The 17,080-nt window shown below is 41.3% G+C and overlaps 1 protein-coding gene across 2 annotated transcripts in view; it reads right to left on the bottom strand.

Annotated features, from left to right (window-relative positions):
- Positions 1 to 457: 457 nt before the first annotated feature.
- prok2 (prokineticin 2) overlaps positions 458 to 17,080 on the bottom strand; it is a 66,094-nt gene continuing 49,471 nt past the window's right edge. Inside the window, exons 1-4 of one of the 2 annotated variants that reach the window (XM_062046023.1) lie at positions 16,178 to 16,547; positions 15,835 to 16,005; positions 14,507 to 14,632; positions 458 to 605 (exon numbers count right to left, since the gene is read on the bottom strand). In XM_062046023.1, coding sequence (XP_061902007.1) covers positions 483 to 605; positions 14,507 to 14,632; positions 15,835 to 15,915 — 330 coding nt within the window. In that variant the 5' untranslated portion in view covers positions 15,916 to 16,005; positions 16,178 to 16,547 and the 3' untranslated portion in view covers positions 458 to 482. Of the gene's footprint in view, positions 606 to 14,506; positions 14,633 to 15,834; positions 16,006 to 16,177; positions 16,548 to 17,080 lie in introns of those variants that run through there. The other variant, XM_062046017.1, reaches the window with a different exon arrangement.

Raw genomic sequence — 17,080 nt, 5'->3', positions numbered from 1 at the left:
GCGTTTTGTGCTTCGTACGCCCTTGTTTGTCCTTTATGCACTTTCTTTGCTGCACCTTTTTGTTTTTGTGTAGACACCAACCTACTCACACAGGCTCTCCCTTTCGCCTTTTTTTTTTTAAACAGGACAAGTGTGTCCTGATTGCCAGCCACAAACAAGTGTGTCCTGTATCAGCTAGAAAACTCTGATTTAATCTTTAAATTCAGCATCCCATAACTATGTCCATCCATGCAAGAATATACCATTACATGTTGATCGCATGTACAGAGCAATGCTACAATTAGGCAGGCACTTCCTATTTCTTCAGATGAGGTCAGAGGTCGATGTACGGGTGTCTATTGAACAGAGGACACAAAGCCATGTGGAAATATTGAAATTAATTTAATTCTCGTGACAAATTTATCAAAGCAATTAAGTATTAAATAGATGTCATTATTAGAAATAAAACACATTATTAGGTAGTCAAAGAGAAAATAGTGTGCTCAGATGTAGTCTTGCTCTATGTAGGGTGAGAGACATTTAGATCGTCCTTCCTCTACAGTGATGCAGCGCAGCCTGGGAAGACATGGACACATGTGGTGAAGTCTTATCCTCAAGAAAGGAACCTGGGCAGAAAACAAATACACTTTGTCAGTTTTACAGGTGACATGTTTTCAACTTGAGAGACAACAAATATGAAATAATCATCTGCTGCACCTTAACAAGGACAAGGGATGTGTAATGAATATGTGATAATGACACCAAACAAAACGTGGCACAGAGTGGTACCTCGCTTTTTGTATAAAATTTAGCCACAGGTTTTGCATATTGACTCGGTTTTCGTATGTCTAAATTTCGTTTGATTCTGTCTTTGACTGAAATTTTCAGCCACAAGTTGTCACCCGATCTCGTAGACCGTCTCGGTTTTCGGACGTCCAAATTTCAATTTGATTTGGTTTTCAACAAACCTTTTCAGACAAATATTGACTCCGGGTTTCGTAAACCCTGTCGGTTTTCATGCGTCCAAAATTCCATTTAATTTGGTTTTCGCCCCAAAATTTTTAGCCAAAATTTGTAGACCATCTCGATTTTTGTACGTCCAAATTTTGTTTTTATTTTTTTTACCAAAATTTTCAGACATAATTTATCTCCTGGTTTTATAGACCACCCTGGTTTTCGTATGTCCAAATTTCCATTTGAATGGTTTTCATGCGTCCAAAATTTGATTTAATTTGGTTTTCGACCAAGATTTTTAGCCAAAAAGAGTACTTGGGTTTTGAAGACTATCTTGGTTTTTGTACGTCCAAATTTCAATTTGATTTGGTTTTCAACAAACCTTTTCAGACAAATGTTGAGTACGGGTTTCGTAAACCGTGTCGGTTTTCATGCGTCCAAAATTCCATTTAATTTGGTTTTCGACCAAGATTTTTAGCCAAAATTTGTAAACCATCTCGGTTTTTGTACGTCCAAATGTTATTTTTATTTTTTTTACCAAAATTTTCAGACAGAATTTACGTCCAAATTTCCATTTGATTTGGTTTTCATGCGTCCAAAATTCCATTTAATTTGGTTTTCGACCAAGATTTTTTGCCAAAATTAGTACTTGGGTTTTGAAGACCATCTCGGTTTTTGTACATCCAAATTCCATTTGATTTTGTTTGACCAAAATTTAGGTATGTGGGCTTGTATTAAGCCTCAGGGAGTTGAACGCCCCTGCCTTACATAGTTCCGGGTCACCCTTGGGCAAGGTGTAGCACCCGAATGCCCCCCCCATCAGGGTTACGATACCCCCCATGAACTACACTAAAAGAGGATGCGTTACCCGGCCCGGAGGAAGCCCGGGGCCCTCCTCCGGAGCTAGGCCCGGAGGTAGGGCTCGTCAGCGAGCGCCTGGTGGCCGGGCTTGCCACGGAGCCCGGCCGGGCACAGCCCGAAGAAGCTACGTGGACACGCCATCTTCTCTGCCACGTGGGCCCACCACCCGCGGTCGGAACCAGTGGGGTCGGGTGCGCTGCCAAGTGGATGGCGGTGAAAGTGGAGGCTCCGAACGGACCAATTCGGGGCAGCAGAGGCTGACTTTCGGGACGTGGAACGTCTCTACGCTGGTGGGGAAGGAGCCTGAGCTGGTGCGAGAGGTGGAGCGCTACCGGTTGGATCTGGTGGGGCTTACCTCTACGCATAGCAAGGGCTCTGAAACCACACTCCTGGACAAGGGATGGACCTTGTTCACTTCTGGAGTTGCTCAGGGTGTGAGGGCACAGGCGGGTGTGGGGATACTCACGAGTCCCCGGCTGAGTGCCTGTACGTTGGAGTTCACCCCAGTGGACAAGAGGGTCGCCTCCCTTCGCCTTAGGGTTGGAGGGGGGAAAACTCTGACTGTTGTTTGTGCATACGCACCAAACAGGAGTTCAGAGTATTCAGCCTTCTTGGATACCTTGCATGGGGTCCTGTATGGGGCGCCGGCAGGGGATTCCATAGTCTTGCTGGGGGACTTCAACGCGCACGTGGGCAATGACAGTGATACTTGGACTGGCGTGATTGGGAGGAACGGTCTCCCTGATCTGAACCTGAGTGGTGGATTGTTATTGGACTTCTGTGCTAGTCACGGACTTGCGATAACAAACACCATGTTCAAGCATAAGGATGCTCATAGGTGTACCTGGTACCAGAGCACCCTAGGCCAAAGATCAATGATCGATTTTGTAATCGTATCAGCTGATCTGAGGCCGTATGTTTTGGACACTCGGGTGAAGAGAGGGGCTGAACTGTCAACTGATCACCATCTGGTGGTGAGTTGGGTTAGATGGCGGGGGAAACCTCTGGACAGACCTGGCAAACCCAAGCGTGTAGTGCGGGTGAACTGGGAACGTTTGGAGGAGTCCTCTGTCCGGAAGGACTTCAACTCACACCTCCGGCGGGACTTCTCTGCCATCCCTGTGGAGGTTGGGGACATTGAACAGGAATGGGCAATGTTCAAAGCCTCTATTGCTAAAGCTGCAGATGCGAGCTGTGGCCAGAAGGTCTTAGGTGCCTCAAGGGGCGGTAACCCTCGAACACCCTGGTGGACAGTGGTGGTCAGGGAAGCCGTCCGACTGAAGAAGGAGTCCTACCGGGGTATGTTATCCCAGGGGACTCCGGAGGCAGTTGCAAGGTACCGGCGGGCCCGAAGGGCAGCGGCCGTGGCTGTGGACGAGGCTAAGCAGAGGGTGTGGGAGCAGTTCGGGGAATCCATGGAGAAGGACTATCGGGCGGCACCAAAGCTGTTCTGGAAGACCATACGGCACCTCAGGAGGGGGAAGCAGGGAACCATCCAAGCTGTGTACGGCAAGGATGGGACTTTGCTGACTTCAAGTGAGGAAGTCGTGGGGCGTTGGAAAGAGCACTTTGAGGAACTCCTGAACCCAAATACATCAGACACACCCTCCCTGATAGGAGCAGGGCCTGAGGATGATGGGGGATCGACGTTGATCTCTCGGAGTGAAGTCACTGAGGTAGTTAGACAACTCCACAGTGGCAAAGCTCCGGGGGTTGACGAGATCCGTCCAGAAATGCTGAAGGCTCTGGGTGTTGATGGGCTGTCTTGGTTGATACGCCTTTTCAACATTGCGTGGAAGTCTGGGACAGTGCCGAGGGAGTGGCAGACTGGGGTGGTGGTTCCCCTTTTCAAAAAGGGGGACCAGAGGGTGTGTGCTAATTACAGGGGTATCACACTACTCAGCCTCCCTGGGAAAGTTTACGCCAAGGTACTGGAAAGGAGGGTCCGGCCGATAGTCGAACCTCAGATTCAAGAGGAGCAATGTGGATTCCGTCCTGGTCGTGGAACAACTGACCAACTCTTTACGCTTGCGGGAATCCTGGAGAGGGCCTGGGAGTATGCCTATCCAGTCTACATGTGTTTTGTGGATTTGGAGAAGGCGTATGACCGCGTCCCTCGGGAGATCTTGTGGGAGGTGCTGAGGGAGTACGGAGTGAGGGGAACCCTGTTGAGGGCCATCCAATCTCTGTACAACCAAAGCGAGAGTTGTGTCCGGGTGCTTGGATGTAAGTCGGATCCGTTTCCAGTGGGGGTTGGTCTCCGCCAGGGCTGCGCTCTGTCACCTATCCTGTTTGTGATTTTCATGGACAGGATTTCTAGGCGGAGTCGTGGCCATGGCGGAGAGGGTATACGTCTCGGGGGGCTAAAGGTTGCGTCACTGCTGTTTGCAGATGATGTGGTCCTGATGGCACCTTCGGTTCGTGACCTTCAGCTCTCACTGGATCGGTTCGCAGCCGAGTGTTCAGCGGCTGGAATGAGGATCAGCATCTCCAAATCTGAGGCCATGGTTCTCAGCAGGAAACCGATGGTTTGTACAGTCCGGGTAGGGGACAGGACTCTGTCCCAGGTGGAGGAGTTTAAGTATCTCGGGGTCTTGTTCACGAGTGAGGGAAAGATGGAGAAGGAAATCAGCCGGAGAATCGGAGCAGCTGGGGCAGTATTGCAGTCTCTCTGCCGCACTGTTGTGACGAAACGGGAGCTGAGCCAGAAGGCAAAGCTCTCGGTCTACCGAGCTATCTACATTCCTACTCTCACCTATGGTCATGAAGTGTGGGTAATGACCGAAAGAATAAGATCGCGGATACAAGCGGCCGAAATGAGTTTCCTCAGAAGGGTGGCTGGCATCTCCCTTAGAGATAGGGTGAGAAGTGCAGTCACCCGAGAGAGACTCGGAGTAGAGCCGCTGCTCCTTCGCTTGGAAAGGAGCCAGCTTAGGTGGTTCGGGCATCTCGTGCGGATGCCTCACGAGCGTCTCCCTAGGGAGGTCCTCGTTGCACGTCCCACTGGGAGGAGGCCCCGCGGCAGACCAAGGACCAGATGGGGGGATTACATCTCCTCTCTGGCCTGGGAACGCTTCGGGATTCCCCAGGAGGAAGTCGCAAATGTTGCTCTGGAGAGGGAAGTCTGGGGGTCTTTGCTGGAGCTGCTGTCCCCGCGACCCGATTCCGGATAAGCGGTTGAAGATGGATGGATGGATGGATGGATGACCAAAATTTTCAAACATGATTTGTCCCCCGGTTTCAGAGACCATCTCGGTTTTCGTACGTCCAAATTTCCATGTCATTTGGATTTCAACAAACGTATTTCTGGCAAAATTTGTCTGCGGGTTTCGTAGGACGTCTCGGTTGTTGTACGTTCAAATTTCAAATTGATTCGGTAGAAAATGGACGGATGGATTTGGTTTTCAGACAAATACTGACTTTGGGTTTCGTAAACCGTCTCGGTTTTCATGCGTCCAATATTCCATTTAATTTGGTTTTCGACCAAGATTTTTAGCCAAAATTAGTACTTGGGTTTCGAAAACCATCTCGGTTTTTGTACGTCCAAATGTCATTTGATTTTGTTTGACCAAAATTTTCAGACATTATTTTTTCCCTGGTTTCATAGACCATCTCGGTTTTCGTACGTCCAAATTTCCATTTGATTTGGTTTTCAACCAACGTATTTCTGACAAAATTTGTTTCTGGGTTTTGTAGGCAGTCTCGGTTGTTGTACGTCCAAATTCCAATTTGATTTGGTTTTCAGACAAATATTGACTACGGGTTTCATAAACTGTCTCGGTTTTCATGCGTCCAAAATTAAATTTAATTTGGTTTTCGACCAAGATTTTTAGCCAAAATTTGTACTTGGGTTTTGAAGATCAGCTTGGTTTTTGTACGTCCAAATTTCCATTCGATTTGGACTTCAACCAACGTATTTCTGGAAAAATTTGTGTCTCGCTTTTCATGGGTCCAAAATTCATTTGATTTGGTTTTCGACCGAATTTTCAGGCAAAATTTGTCCCCAGGTTTCATAGACCATCTAGGTTTTCGTAGGTTTACATTATTTTTTCCCTGGTTTCATAGACCATCTCGGTTTTCGTACGTCCAAATTTCCATTTGATTTGGTTTTCAACCAACGTATTTCTGACAAAATTTGTTTCTGGGTTTTGTAGGCAGTCTCGGTTGTTGTACGTCCAAATTCCAATTTGATTTGGTTTTCAGACAAATATTGACTACGGGTTTCATAAACTGTCTCGGTTTTCATGCGTCCAAAATTAAATTTAATTTGGTTTTCGACCAAGATTTTTAGCCAAAATTTGTACTTGGGTTTTGAAGATCAGCTTGGTTTTTGTACGTCCAAATTTCCATTCGATTTGGACTTCAACCAACGTATTTCTGGAAAAATTTGTGTCTCGCTTTTCATGGGTCCAAAATTCATTTGATTTGGTTTTCGACCGAATTTTCAGGCAAAATTTGTCCCCAGGTTTCATAGACCATCTAGGTTTTCGTACGTCCAAATTTCCATTTGATTTGGTTTTCAACCAAAATCATCAGCCAAAATTGGTTTGCAGGTGTCATAGGCCGTCTTGGTTTTTGTACGTCCAAATTTCAATTTGATTTAGTTTTCAACAAACCTTTTCAGACAAATATAGACTCCGGGTTTTGTAAACCGTCTTGATTTTCATGCGTCCAGAATTAAATTAAATTTGGTTTTCGCCCAACATTTTCAGCCAAAATATGTCCCCAGGTTTCATAGGCCGTCCATTTGATTCGGTTTTGACCAAAGTTTATAAAACAAATGTGTCCCCTGGTTTTGTAGACTGTCTCGGTTTTTGCACGTCAGAATTTCCATTTGATTGTTTTTTTTTAAACAAACATTTTCAGCCAAAATTCGAAGACTGTCTCGCTTTTCGTACGTCCAAAATTTTATTTGATACGTCTTCAAGGTTCGTAAACCGTCTCGGTTTTCATAGACCATCTTGGTTTTCGTACGTCCAAGTTTCCATTTGATTTGGTTTTCAACCAAAATCATCAGACAAAATTTGTTTCCGGGTTTTGTAGCCGTCTTGGTTTTTGTACGTCCAAATTTCAATTTGATTTAGTTTTCAACAAACCTTTTCAGACAAACATTGACTCCGGGTTTCGTAAACCGTCTCGGTTTTCATGCGTCCAGTATTCCATTTAATTTGGTTTTCGACCACGATTTTTTGCCAAAATTAGTACTTGGGTTTCGAAGACCATCTTGGTTTTTGTACGTCCAAATTTCAATTTGATTTAGTTTTCAACAAACCTTTTCAGACAAACATTGACTCCGGGTTTCGTAAACCGTCTCGGTTTTCATGCGTCCAGTATTCCATTTAATTTGGTTTTCGACCACGATTTTTTGCCAAAATTAGTACTTGGGTTTCGAAGACCATCTTGGTTTTTGTACGCCTAAATTTCTATTTTTTTTTTTTTTGCAAATATTTTTATTGAATTTTACAGTTAAAATCACATTTAACAGCCATACTTTGGTCACGCAAAACCTTCATACAATCACACATCCACTCATACCCACTCACATGCACACTTGAGGAGAGAGGTGCACTTAAACTTTAACAATTCAAGGTTTACAGTATAAACATTATTAGAAAAGATACCCAGATATTGTATATATTTATCCATCCATCCCGCTCTGGCTCAGGATCAGCAGGCTATCCAGACCATAGCAAGATGGATGAACATTCCTCGTCATCAAGGATCCTCAGGAAGTAATCCCAAGATCACCTCTCGAGGGCGTCTCCACCGTTCATACTTAAAAAAGAAAAGGAAAGTCACAGAAGTTGATCAGATGTAAAACAAAACAAAATAAAAAGTCACAAAAAATAAATAAATAAATAAATAAGCAAGTAAACCGTGGGAAGGCCATATCAGAAGTAACAAAAACAAAAAAACAATAATAGTGTAGGATCAATACAGAAAATAATAAAGATAACAAAAAAGGAATACAACTACAAAAAAGATGGCAGTTTTTTTTCTTTTTTTTTTCTTAAATGTCTAAATTATGATTCAATATATGTCAGTAAAGGTTTCCAGGTTTGTTCCCATTTATTCATACTTGCAGAGTTTATAAATCGTATTCTTTCAAGAGTCATTACATTCACAAGTTCATTTAGCCAGTTCCTGAAGTTGGGTGCAGATGGGCTTTTCCAGTCTTTGAGAATGAGTCTTTTGGCCAAGACCGTCCCGAGCAGCAACACAGCTGTAATATATTTTGGAAGTTTATTTGTTTCTGAAGACCACCCAAACAAGATTATATCTCTGTCAGGGACAAGTTTTCTCTGATATACCCCCGAGTAAAAAAAGAAAATGCTGGACCAAAATGATTGAATAATTGGACATTCCCAAAACGAATGAGACAGTGATCCTTCAGCAGATTTACATTTATCACAAAGTGGAGATGTATCAGGATAAAATTTGTGTAATAAGACTTTGGAGTAGTAAAAACAATGAATCACTTTAAACTGTATGAGCCTAAGTCTGCTGTTAATTGAGCAATTGTGAATTTGAGAGAGTGTCCGTTCCCATTGCTGTTTGGGTATTGTTGTTCTTAGTTCCTGTTCCCAGGCTCTTTTAACACCGTCTGCTGATGTCATGGGCATAATGAAGCAGCTGGCAAATTTGGCGATAAGCTTTTTACTTGTAGGTGATACATTTAGTAATTCTAAAAGAGGGTGTTTTTCATTTACCAGCTGAGACTTTGAAATGTTTTCTTTAATACATTTTTTTGCCTGCAAATAGCAAAACCAACTGAATTGGGACAATTTGAATTTGGATAATGATCTCAGCATCGCTTGTGGACAAAATGGAACGAATTTTAGCGATATTACGGAGATGAAAGAAGGCCGTTTTGGTAACACTCTTAATGTGTGACTCAAACGAGAGAGTTGGGTCGAAGATAATACCCAGATTCTTTACCGAGTCGCCTTGTTTAATTGTTTGGTTGTCAAATGTTAAGGTGGTATTATTAAATAGATGTCGGTGTTGAGCAGGACCGATAATCAGCATTTCCGTTTTCTTAGCGTTGAGTTGCAAAAAGTTAGCGGACATCCATAGATTAATTTCATTAAGACACGCCTCCAGCTGACTACAATCCGGCGTGTTGGTCAGCTTTAGGGGCATGTAGAGTTGGGTGTCATCAGCATAACAGTGAAAGCTAACACCGTATTTGCGTATGATGTCACCTAGCGGCAGCATGTAAATACTAAAGAGTGCAGGGCCAAGGACCGAACCCTGGGGAACTCCGCACGTTACCTTAACATAGTCCGAGGTCACATTGTTATGGGAGACACACTGCATCCTGTCAGTAAGATAAGAGTTAAACCAAGACAAGGCTAAGTCTGTCATCCCAATACGCGTTTTGATACGCTCTAATAAAATATTATGATCAACAGTATCGAAAGCGGCGCTAAGATCAAGAAGCAGCAACATAGATGAAGCAACAGAATCCATCGTTAGCAATAGATCATTAGTCATTTTTGCGAGGGCTGTCTCCGTAGAGTGATTTGCCCTGAAACCGGATTGAAAAGGTTCACAGAGATTGTTAGACGCTAAGTGTTCATTTAGCTGCTGTGCTACAATTTTTTCGAGGATTTTCGAGATAAACGGAAGGTGGGACACTGGCCGGTAGTTTACCAGGAGATCAGGATCGAGGTTAGGTCTTTTGAGTAGAGGATGAATAACCGCTTTTTTGAATGCTAGGGGAACAGTGCCAGAGGAAAGTGATAAGTTTATAATATTTAACACTGATGGACCTAATAATACAAAAAGCTCCTTGATAAGTTTCCCAGGAATTGGGTCAAGTAAACATGTTGTTTGTTTTGTCCCATTTACACATTTTGACAATTCCTCCAATGTTATTTCATCAAAGAGAGAGAAACTATTTTGGAGGGCGGTATCCGTCGTATATACAGTCTTATTTGTGTTAATAGAACCCAGTTGTAGCTGAGATGCATTGTCTTTAATCTCTTTTCTAATGACTTCAATTTTCTTATTAAAGAAATTCATAAAGTCATCTGCTGAGTGGGTGGAGCTACTGGGAGGAGTCCCTTGTTGGGTTAGCGATGCTACTGTACTAAACATAAATTTAGGATCATTTTTGTTGAGGTGGATGAGATTTGAGTAATATTTAGCTTTAGCTGAGGTAAGCATGCGTTTATAAGTTATTAAACTATCACACCATGCTTGATGGAAAACCTCAAGTTTAGTCGCACGCCATTTGCGTTCCAGCTTTCTACATGATCATTTCTGGGCTTTAGTTTCTTCTGTAAACCATGGGGTACGCCTTTTAGGGGCCCTTTTTAGCTTTAGCGGTGCTACACTATCAATGGTGTCGCGCAGGGCGTCATTAAAGTTGTTAGTGAGGTTATCAATAGAGCCCACATAATTTTGGAATGGTGCCATTACCGAAGGCAGTAGGTCAGTAAGAGTCGTCGTTGTGGCAGCATTAATGTTGCGGCTGCTATAGTAGTTATTATTATTATTATTATTTTGTTGACAATGAGTCAGAACTTCGAATTTTATAAGGTAATGATCGGACATTATTTTAGTGTACGGGAGTATCGTAACTTTAGAGGTGGTGACACCCCTGACAAGCACTAGATCTATCGTATTACCGTTGCGATGCGTGGGTTCATTTATTATTTGTGTAAGACCACAGCTATCAATTATAGTCTGGAGCGCCACGCATGGAGGGTCCGATGGGGTATTCATATGGATATTAAAGTCCCCCATTATGATTATATTGTCGGCGTGCGTCACTAGATCAGCAACAAACTCTGAGAATTCACTGATGAAGTCCGAATAGGGCCCAGGGGGGCGGTAGATAACAGCCAGGTGGAGAGGCAGCGGTGTGACAAACCTCAAAGTGAGCACCTCAAACGAGTTATATTTATTATTTTGGCTAGGTGTAAGATTATAGTTTTCATTGTATATTAGTGCGACACCCCCTCCCCTTTTAAGAGGTCGGGCAACATGTGTATTGGTATAGTTAGGAGGAGATTCCTCATTTAGTGCAAAAAAATCGTCTGGTTTGAGCCAGGTCTCGGCGAGACCAACGACGTCAAGTTTGTTGTCTCTAATGACTTCATTAACTAATAACGTTTTGGAAGATAATGATCTTATGTTTAAAAAGCTCATATTATAGGTAGTGGGCTGTTTTGAGGATTGTTTATTGAAATTATCCGAAGTAGCAATATTAATAATGTTGCGTTTATTATGCGTATTGCACTTTAAATAGTTTCGACCATATCTAGGAATTTATACGACGGGGATATTCAGATTGTTTGCTTGATGTTGCGATAAACTGAACGCATCATAGTTAGCTACCTCAGTACAATGTATGTCTGCCTATGACACGGTCACAAAATAAAAAACATTATGTGAGTTGTGTTTTATTCTAAGAGAATTGCTATGTGTGCAGGGATTATCCAGCCTGACGCCAGCTAGTTCTAGTTTAAATGGCTTCTTACCCGGAGACTCCACGCTTCTTTGGTTAGCTTTTCTCTTTGTTGTTAGCCCCGCTCGGCATCCCCGCTTCTGCTTCCGCTCGCACCGCTTATGTCGTCTCCATTGGCGGTCACCGCTAGCACTTGACTCCGCTGCTACAAAGGCAGCTCGATGTAGCCCACGAAGTATTCCCATGCTAGCGAGGAGGTCCACTGTACATGCATCTTTCACAAGCGATGCTGAGATCATTATCCATGCGTTCGTTACATCTCGTCTCGATTACTGTAACGTTTTATTTTCGGGCCTCCCTATGTCTAGCATTAAAAGATTACAGATGGTACAAAATGCGGCTGCTAGACTTTTGACAAAAACAAGAAAGTTTGATCATATTACGCCTATACTGGCTCACTTGCACTGGCTTCCTGTGCACCTAAGATGCGACTTTAAGGTTTTACTACTTACGTATAAAATACTACACGGTCAAGCTCCTGCCTATCTTGACGATTGTATTGTACCATATGTCCCGGCAAGAAATCTGCGTTCAAAGAACTCCGGCTTATTAGTGATTCCCAGAGCCCAAAAAAAGTCTGCGGGCTATAGAGCGTATCTCCAATACTATGGAATGCCCTCCCGGTAAAAGTTAGAGATGCTACCTCAGTAGAAGCATTTAAGTCTCATATTAAAACTCATTCGTATACTCTAGCCTTTAAATAGACTCCCTTTTTAGACCAGTTGATCTGCCGTTTCTTTTCTTTTCTTTTCTACTCTGCTCCCAACCCGGGGTGGACCGCTAGCCTGTCCATCAGATGGGGACATCTCTACGCTGCTGACCCGTCTCCACTCGGGATGGTTCCTACTGGCCCCACTATGGACTGGACTTTCGCTGATGTGTTGGACTTTCACAATATTATGTCAGACCCACTCGACATCCATTGCTTTCGGTCTCCCCTATGTGGGGGTTACCCACATATGCGGTCCTCTCCAAGGTTTCTCATAGTCATTCACATTGACGTCCCACTGGGGTGAGTTTTCCTTGCCCGTATGTGGGCTCTGTACCGAGGATGTCGTTGTGGCTTGTACAGCCCTTTGAGACACTTGTGATTTAGGGCTATATAAATAAACATTGATTGATTGATTGATTGATTCGCAATTGCTCAAATGATGCAAGACTGTCCTCGACAAACATGTCTTTTATGCATTTAATTCCATTCAAGTACCAGTTAAAAACATTTCTGTCTGTTATGGATGGAATAAATGCATGATTGTGAGACATTGGTGAATACATAGTTACATTGGAAATTTTCAATTGTTTTTTAATTTGAGAAAGAATTTTGATAGAATTTCTTAATACTACACTATGGCTTGTTGATTTAATAGAAGAGACTGGTTTAGTAAAAAGTAGAGATAGCAAAGAGGTTTAAGGTTTAACTAATGACTGCAGTTTCAATTTCAGCCACAAGGGAGCAGAATTAAGTGATTCATTCTTTGGGAACGCCATCTTCCAATAGGTCAATGCATTCAGATTCGATGCCCAATAATAATTTTTGAACATTGGGAGACCCAGCCCCCCTTCCCCCGTAGATCTGAATAAGTGCTTTTTAGATATTCTGCGTTTTTTATATCCCCACGCAAAATCTAGAACTAAAGATTCAAGTTTTTTGAAAAAATCTGCAGGAATTAGAATTGGTAAATTTTGAAAAAGATAGGTAAATTTTGGCAGGGTAATCATTTTGACAGCATTCACTCTACCTAACATAGAGAGGGGTAGGGTCTTCCAATACTCTATACACACTTTCAATTTCTCAAAAGCTTCAGTAAAGTTCAATTTTAGTAATGATTCATAATTTTTAGAATTATTTAGAATTTCCATTTGATTGTTTTTTTTAAACAAACATTTTCAGCCAAAATTCGAAGACTGTCTCGCTTTTCGTACGTCCAAAATTGTATTTGATACGTCTTCGAGGTTCGTAAACCGTCTCGGTTTTCATAGACCATCTTGGTTTTCGTACGTCCAAGTTTCCATTTGATTTGGTTTTCAACCAAAATCATCAGACAAAATTTGTTTCCGGGTTTTGTAGGCCGTCTTGGTTTTTGTAGGTCCAAATTTCAATTTGATTTAGTTTTCAACAAACCTTTTCAGACAAACATTGACTCCGGGTTTCGTAAACCGTATCGGTTTTCATGCGTCCAGTATTCCATTTAATTTGGTTTTCGACCACGATTTTTTGCCAAAATTAGTACTTGGGTTTCGAAGACCATCTTGGTTTTTGTACGTCCAAATTTCAATTTGATTTAGTTTTCAACAAACCTCTTCAGACAAACATTGACTCCGGGTTTCGTAAACCGTCTCGGTTTTCATGCGTCCAGTATTCCATTTAATTTGGTTTTCGACCACGATTTTTTGCCAAAATTAGTACTTGGGTTTCGAAGACCATCTTGGTTTTTGTACGTCTAAATTTCATTTGATTTTGTTTGACTAAAATTTTCAGACATGATTTTTCCCCTGGTTTCAGAGACCATCTCGGTTTTCGTACGTCCAAATTTCCATTTGATTTGGTTTTCAACAAACTTATTTCTGACAAAATTTGTTTCCGGGTTTCGTAGGCCGTCTTGGTTTTTGTACGTCCAAATTTCAATTTGATTTAGTTTTCAACAAACCTTTTCAGACAAACATTAACTCCTTGTTTCGTAAACTGTCTCGGTTTTCATGCGTCCAGTATTCCATTTAATTTGGTTTTCGACCACGATTTTTTGCCAAAATTAGTACTTGGGTTTCGAAGACCATCTTGGTTTTTGTACGTCTAAATTTCATTTGATTTTGTTTGACCAAAATTTTCAGACATGATTTTTCCCCTGGTTTCAGAGACCATCTCGGTTTTCGTACGTCCAAATTTCCATTTGATTTGGTTTTCAACAAACTTATTTCTGACAAAATTTGTTTCCGGGTTTCGTAGGCCGTCTCGGTTGTCCTAACCTGCACATCATCTACCTGTCTCTGCATCTTGGGGTCACGCCATCAGCCAGAAATGGGAGTCCGTAACTGTGTTAGCTTTATCAAAACGCACAACCCAGTGAATCATTTGCTTGTTTGAATGTCTGGAAAGGATTAATTGGATTTGCATCGTTTTTTAATGTGAAAATTGCGTCGGTTTTTGCACGATTCAGCCTTCGTTAGCCCTTTTGCGGCGGACCGCTCACAAAAAAACCAAAATACCACTCTAATGTTCTCCTATGATGGTCTCACTTTGTGGCTCAAGGGGTGACACTCGTCTCCTTCCTCGCCCATCGGCGTGCACATATGCAGGCTGCGGATCCACAAACTCACTGCACAGCACGTCCCTTCTCCACACTGGGAGTCCTTTTCACACGCCTGCAACGACACAATCACACGCACACATGCTTGTAAACAGAGCATTGCAATTAAGTGATAATTGCTAATAATTGATCAAAATAATAATATAAATATAATAATATAAATAATATATTTATAGATATAAATAATAATATATAATATTATAAATAAATACAAATATATAAATAATATATATAATAATGTATAAATAATTTAAAATTAATTGATAACAAGTGATAACAGTATAATTCAGACAGGCTCGCACAATAATCGACAAAAAGGTCAAGTAGCACTGCAGTCTGTTCCATTGGAATTATCCGCTGCTGCAGTATGTCTATTTTTAAATGATGTTGTATCAAAAAAGAGAATTTCGACAGTTCAATGCAAAATCTGGGAGCATGAAACACTCATTATAACCCAGAGGAAAATAGCAAAAGGGTGAAGACAAGACAATAAATTATACAGTCTTTGGTGTTTACAAATATTCTTTTTCCAATACATGTCAGCAAAAAGCAGGAGAGTCGGGACATTTTGTGTTGGACTACATATATGTTATATATTTTTTTTTATTTTATTAAAAAATTAATATAGCACATATTTACAGTGTCACACCAAATTCAACATGTCTAAAAAGGAGTAGAAAGAAGCAAAGCTCATTTAATCCTACGCCTACTTCAGTTCACTTCCTGTAATCAATCTGTAACATAAATATATACATAGAAATTAATAATATGTATATTTACATATATAAAAAGTTAAATGTTGCTCAAGTAAACAAAAAGTGTCTTGAAGGAAATACAAATGTATTATATATATATATATATATATATATATATATATATATATATATATATATATATATATATATATATATATATATATATATATATATATATATATATATATATATATATATTTTAAATATTTATTTTTTTATTTTTTTTTAATTAATTTTTTTTAAATTACCTTGTTATGCTGTACTGTATTTATTTTTTTAATACTATACAGTACTGCTATAGCACATGTTGCATATTTACATTATATAACATTTAATAGCAGTATTAAAAGGCTTCCTGATAAAGGTTATTTTGGTATAATACATATACATAATATTCAACTATAAAATTAATACAGTTAAGTACTTCAATCTGCTCCAAAAAGTATTTCATCTAAGAGGAATAACAACACGAAGTCATGAAGAAGGTCATTTTTCCACGTACCCCTGTGATGACTGCTGAAGACCCTTTGGACACCAAGAGCGGGACGAAGAAGATCAGACAGAAAGACTTCATGGTAAACATCTTCCGTGTCCCTCCAGGTGACCACTAAAGAGAAAAACTGCTCTGCTTGACGTTATAAAGTCAGCCTGTGACTCACCAGCATCGGCATCGCTTTTCAATAGCAAGAAATAAATAAATAAATCAACAATGCTTTTGTCTGCTACTCTCAAAGATTCTTGGGAGCTGTACACACACACACACACACACGCACACATATATTCAAACACACACATTTTGTAACAATTCTTTACATCCTTTATGTTTTTCCCCCTTGAAGACTAACCTCTTCAGCTCCCAAGGACACTGACGTTATTCTGGCTTTTCAGACCTCATTGCCACCGAGAATGGATTCATTTTCCCGCTGGTGTCAGTATTTATGTACAACAAAGACTGCATGACATCATCATCACAATTTTTCATTTGTTGCTTTACGATATTTATATTAACTTCTATAGAACAGTGGTTCTCAATTATTTTCCTTCATGTCCACATTTTTGTTTGCTGGTTATTTTTCAGTGATGTTCTCCTCACCTGTCCCTAATTGCCAATCAAGCAGGCCCTTCTGACTTAATCAGTTGGGGCAGGAAGTCGGTGTACTGACCTGTGCTGGTTAATACTTTTTTTTGGACTCCAATCACACCTTGAATCGGAATACTTCACTTTGACATGCCCAGAACCCAACATAAAACGGAAAGGTGTGTTATTATTTGTGCTATGGCGCCATCTTTTGGACGAGTTCGCTCACTGCAGGTGCTGAAGAAGTATTAGACTTCCACCGTTGACAAACGTGGCTCTTTTCCGACATTATCATGGTATTGATTTATCAGTGGTTCACTACTTTTGTTTTACCTCTCTTTTTGAAATTGATCTCTTCTGTGCTTTTTATGATGTGAAATGTACGGGTTGCGGCGCGTCTTCATGTTTCAACATTGTGTGTATGTGTTTGAGGCTAGCAGATAGCACTTGGAGTAGCTGCAATGTCGTGAATAAAACAGCTCGTTAAGATTAAGATTAAGATTAAAGTACCAATGATTGTCACACACACACTAGATGTGGTGAAATGTGTCCTCTGCATTTGTCCCATCCCCTTGGGGAGCAGTGGGCAGCAGCGGCGCCGCGCCCGGGAATCATTTTGGTGATTTAACCCCCAACTCCAACCCTTTGTTGCTGAGTTGCCAAGCAGGGA

This window comes from Entelurus aequoreus, linkage group LG01, assembly GCF_033978785.1.
Source record: "Entelurus aequoreus isolate RoL-2023_Sb linkage group LG01, RoL_Eaeq_v1.1, whole genome shotgun sequence".
Taxonomy (NCBI): domain Eukaryota; kingdom Metazoa; phylum Chordata; class Actinopteri; order Syngnathiformes; family Syngnathidae; genus Entelurus; species Entelurus aequoreus.
The sequence above is the reverse complement of the archived record's forward strand: the minus strand, read 5'-3'. Positions and strand labels throughout refer to the sequence as shown.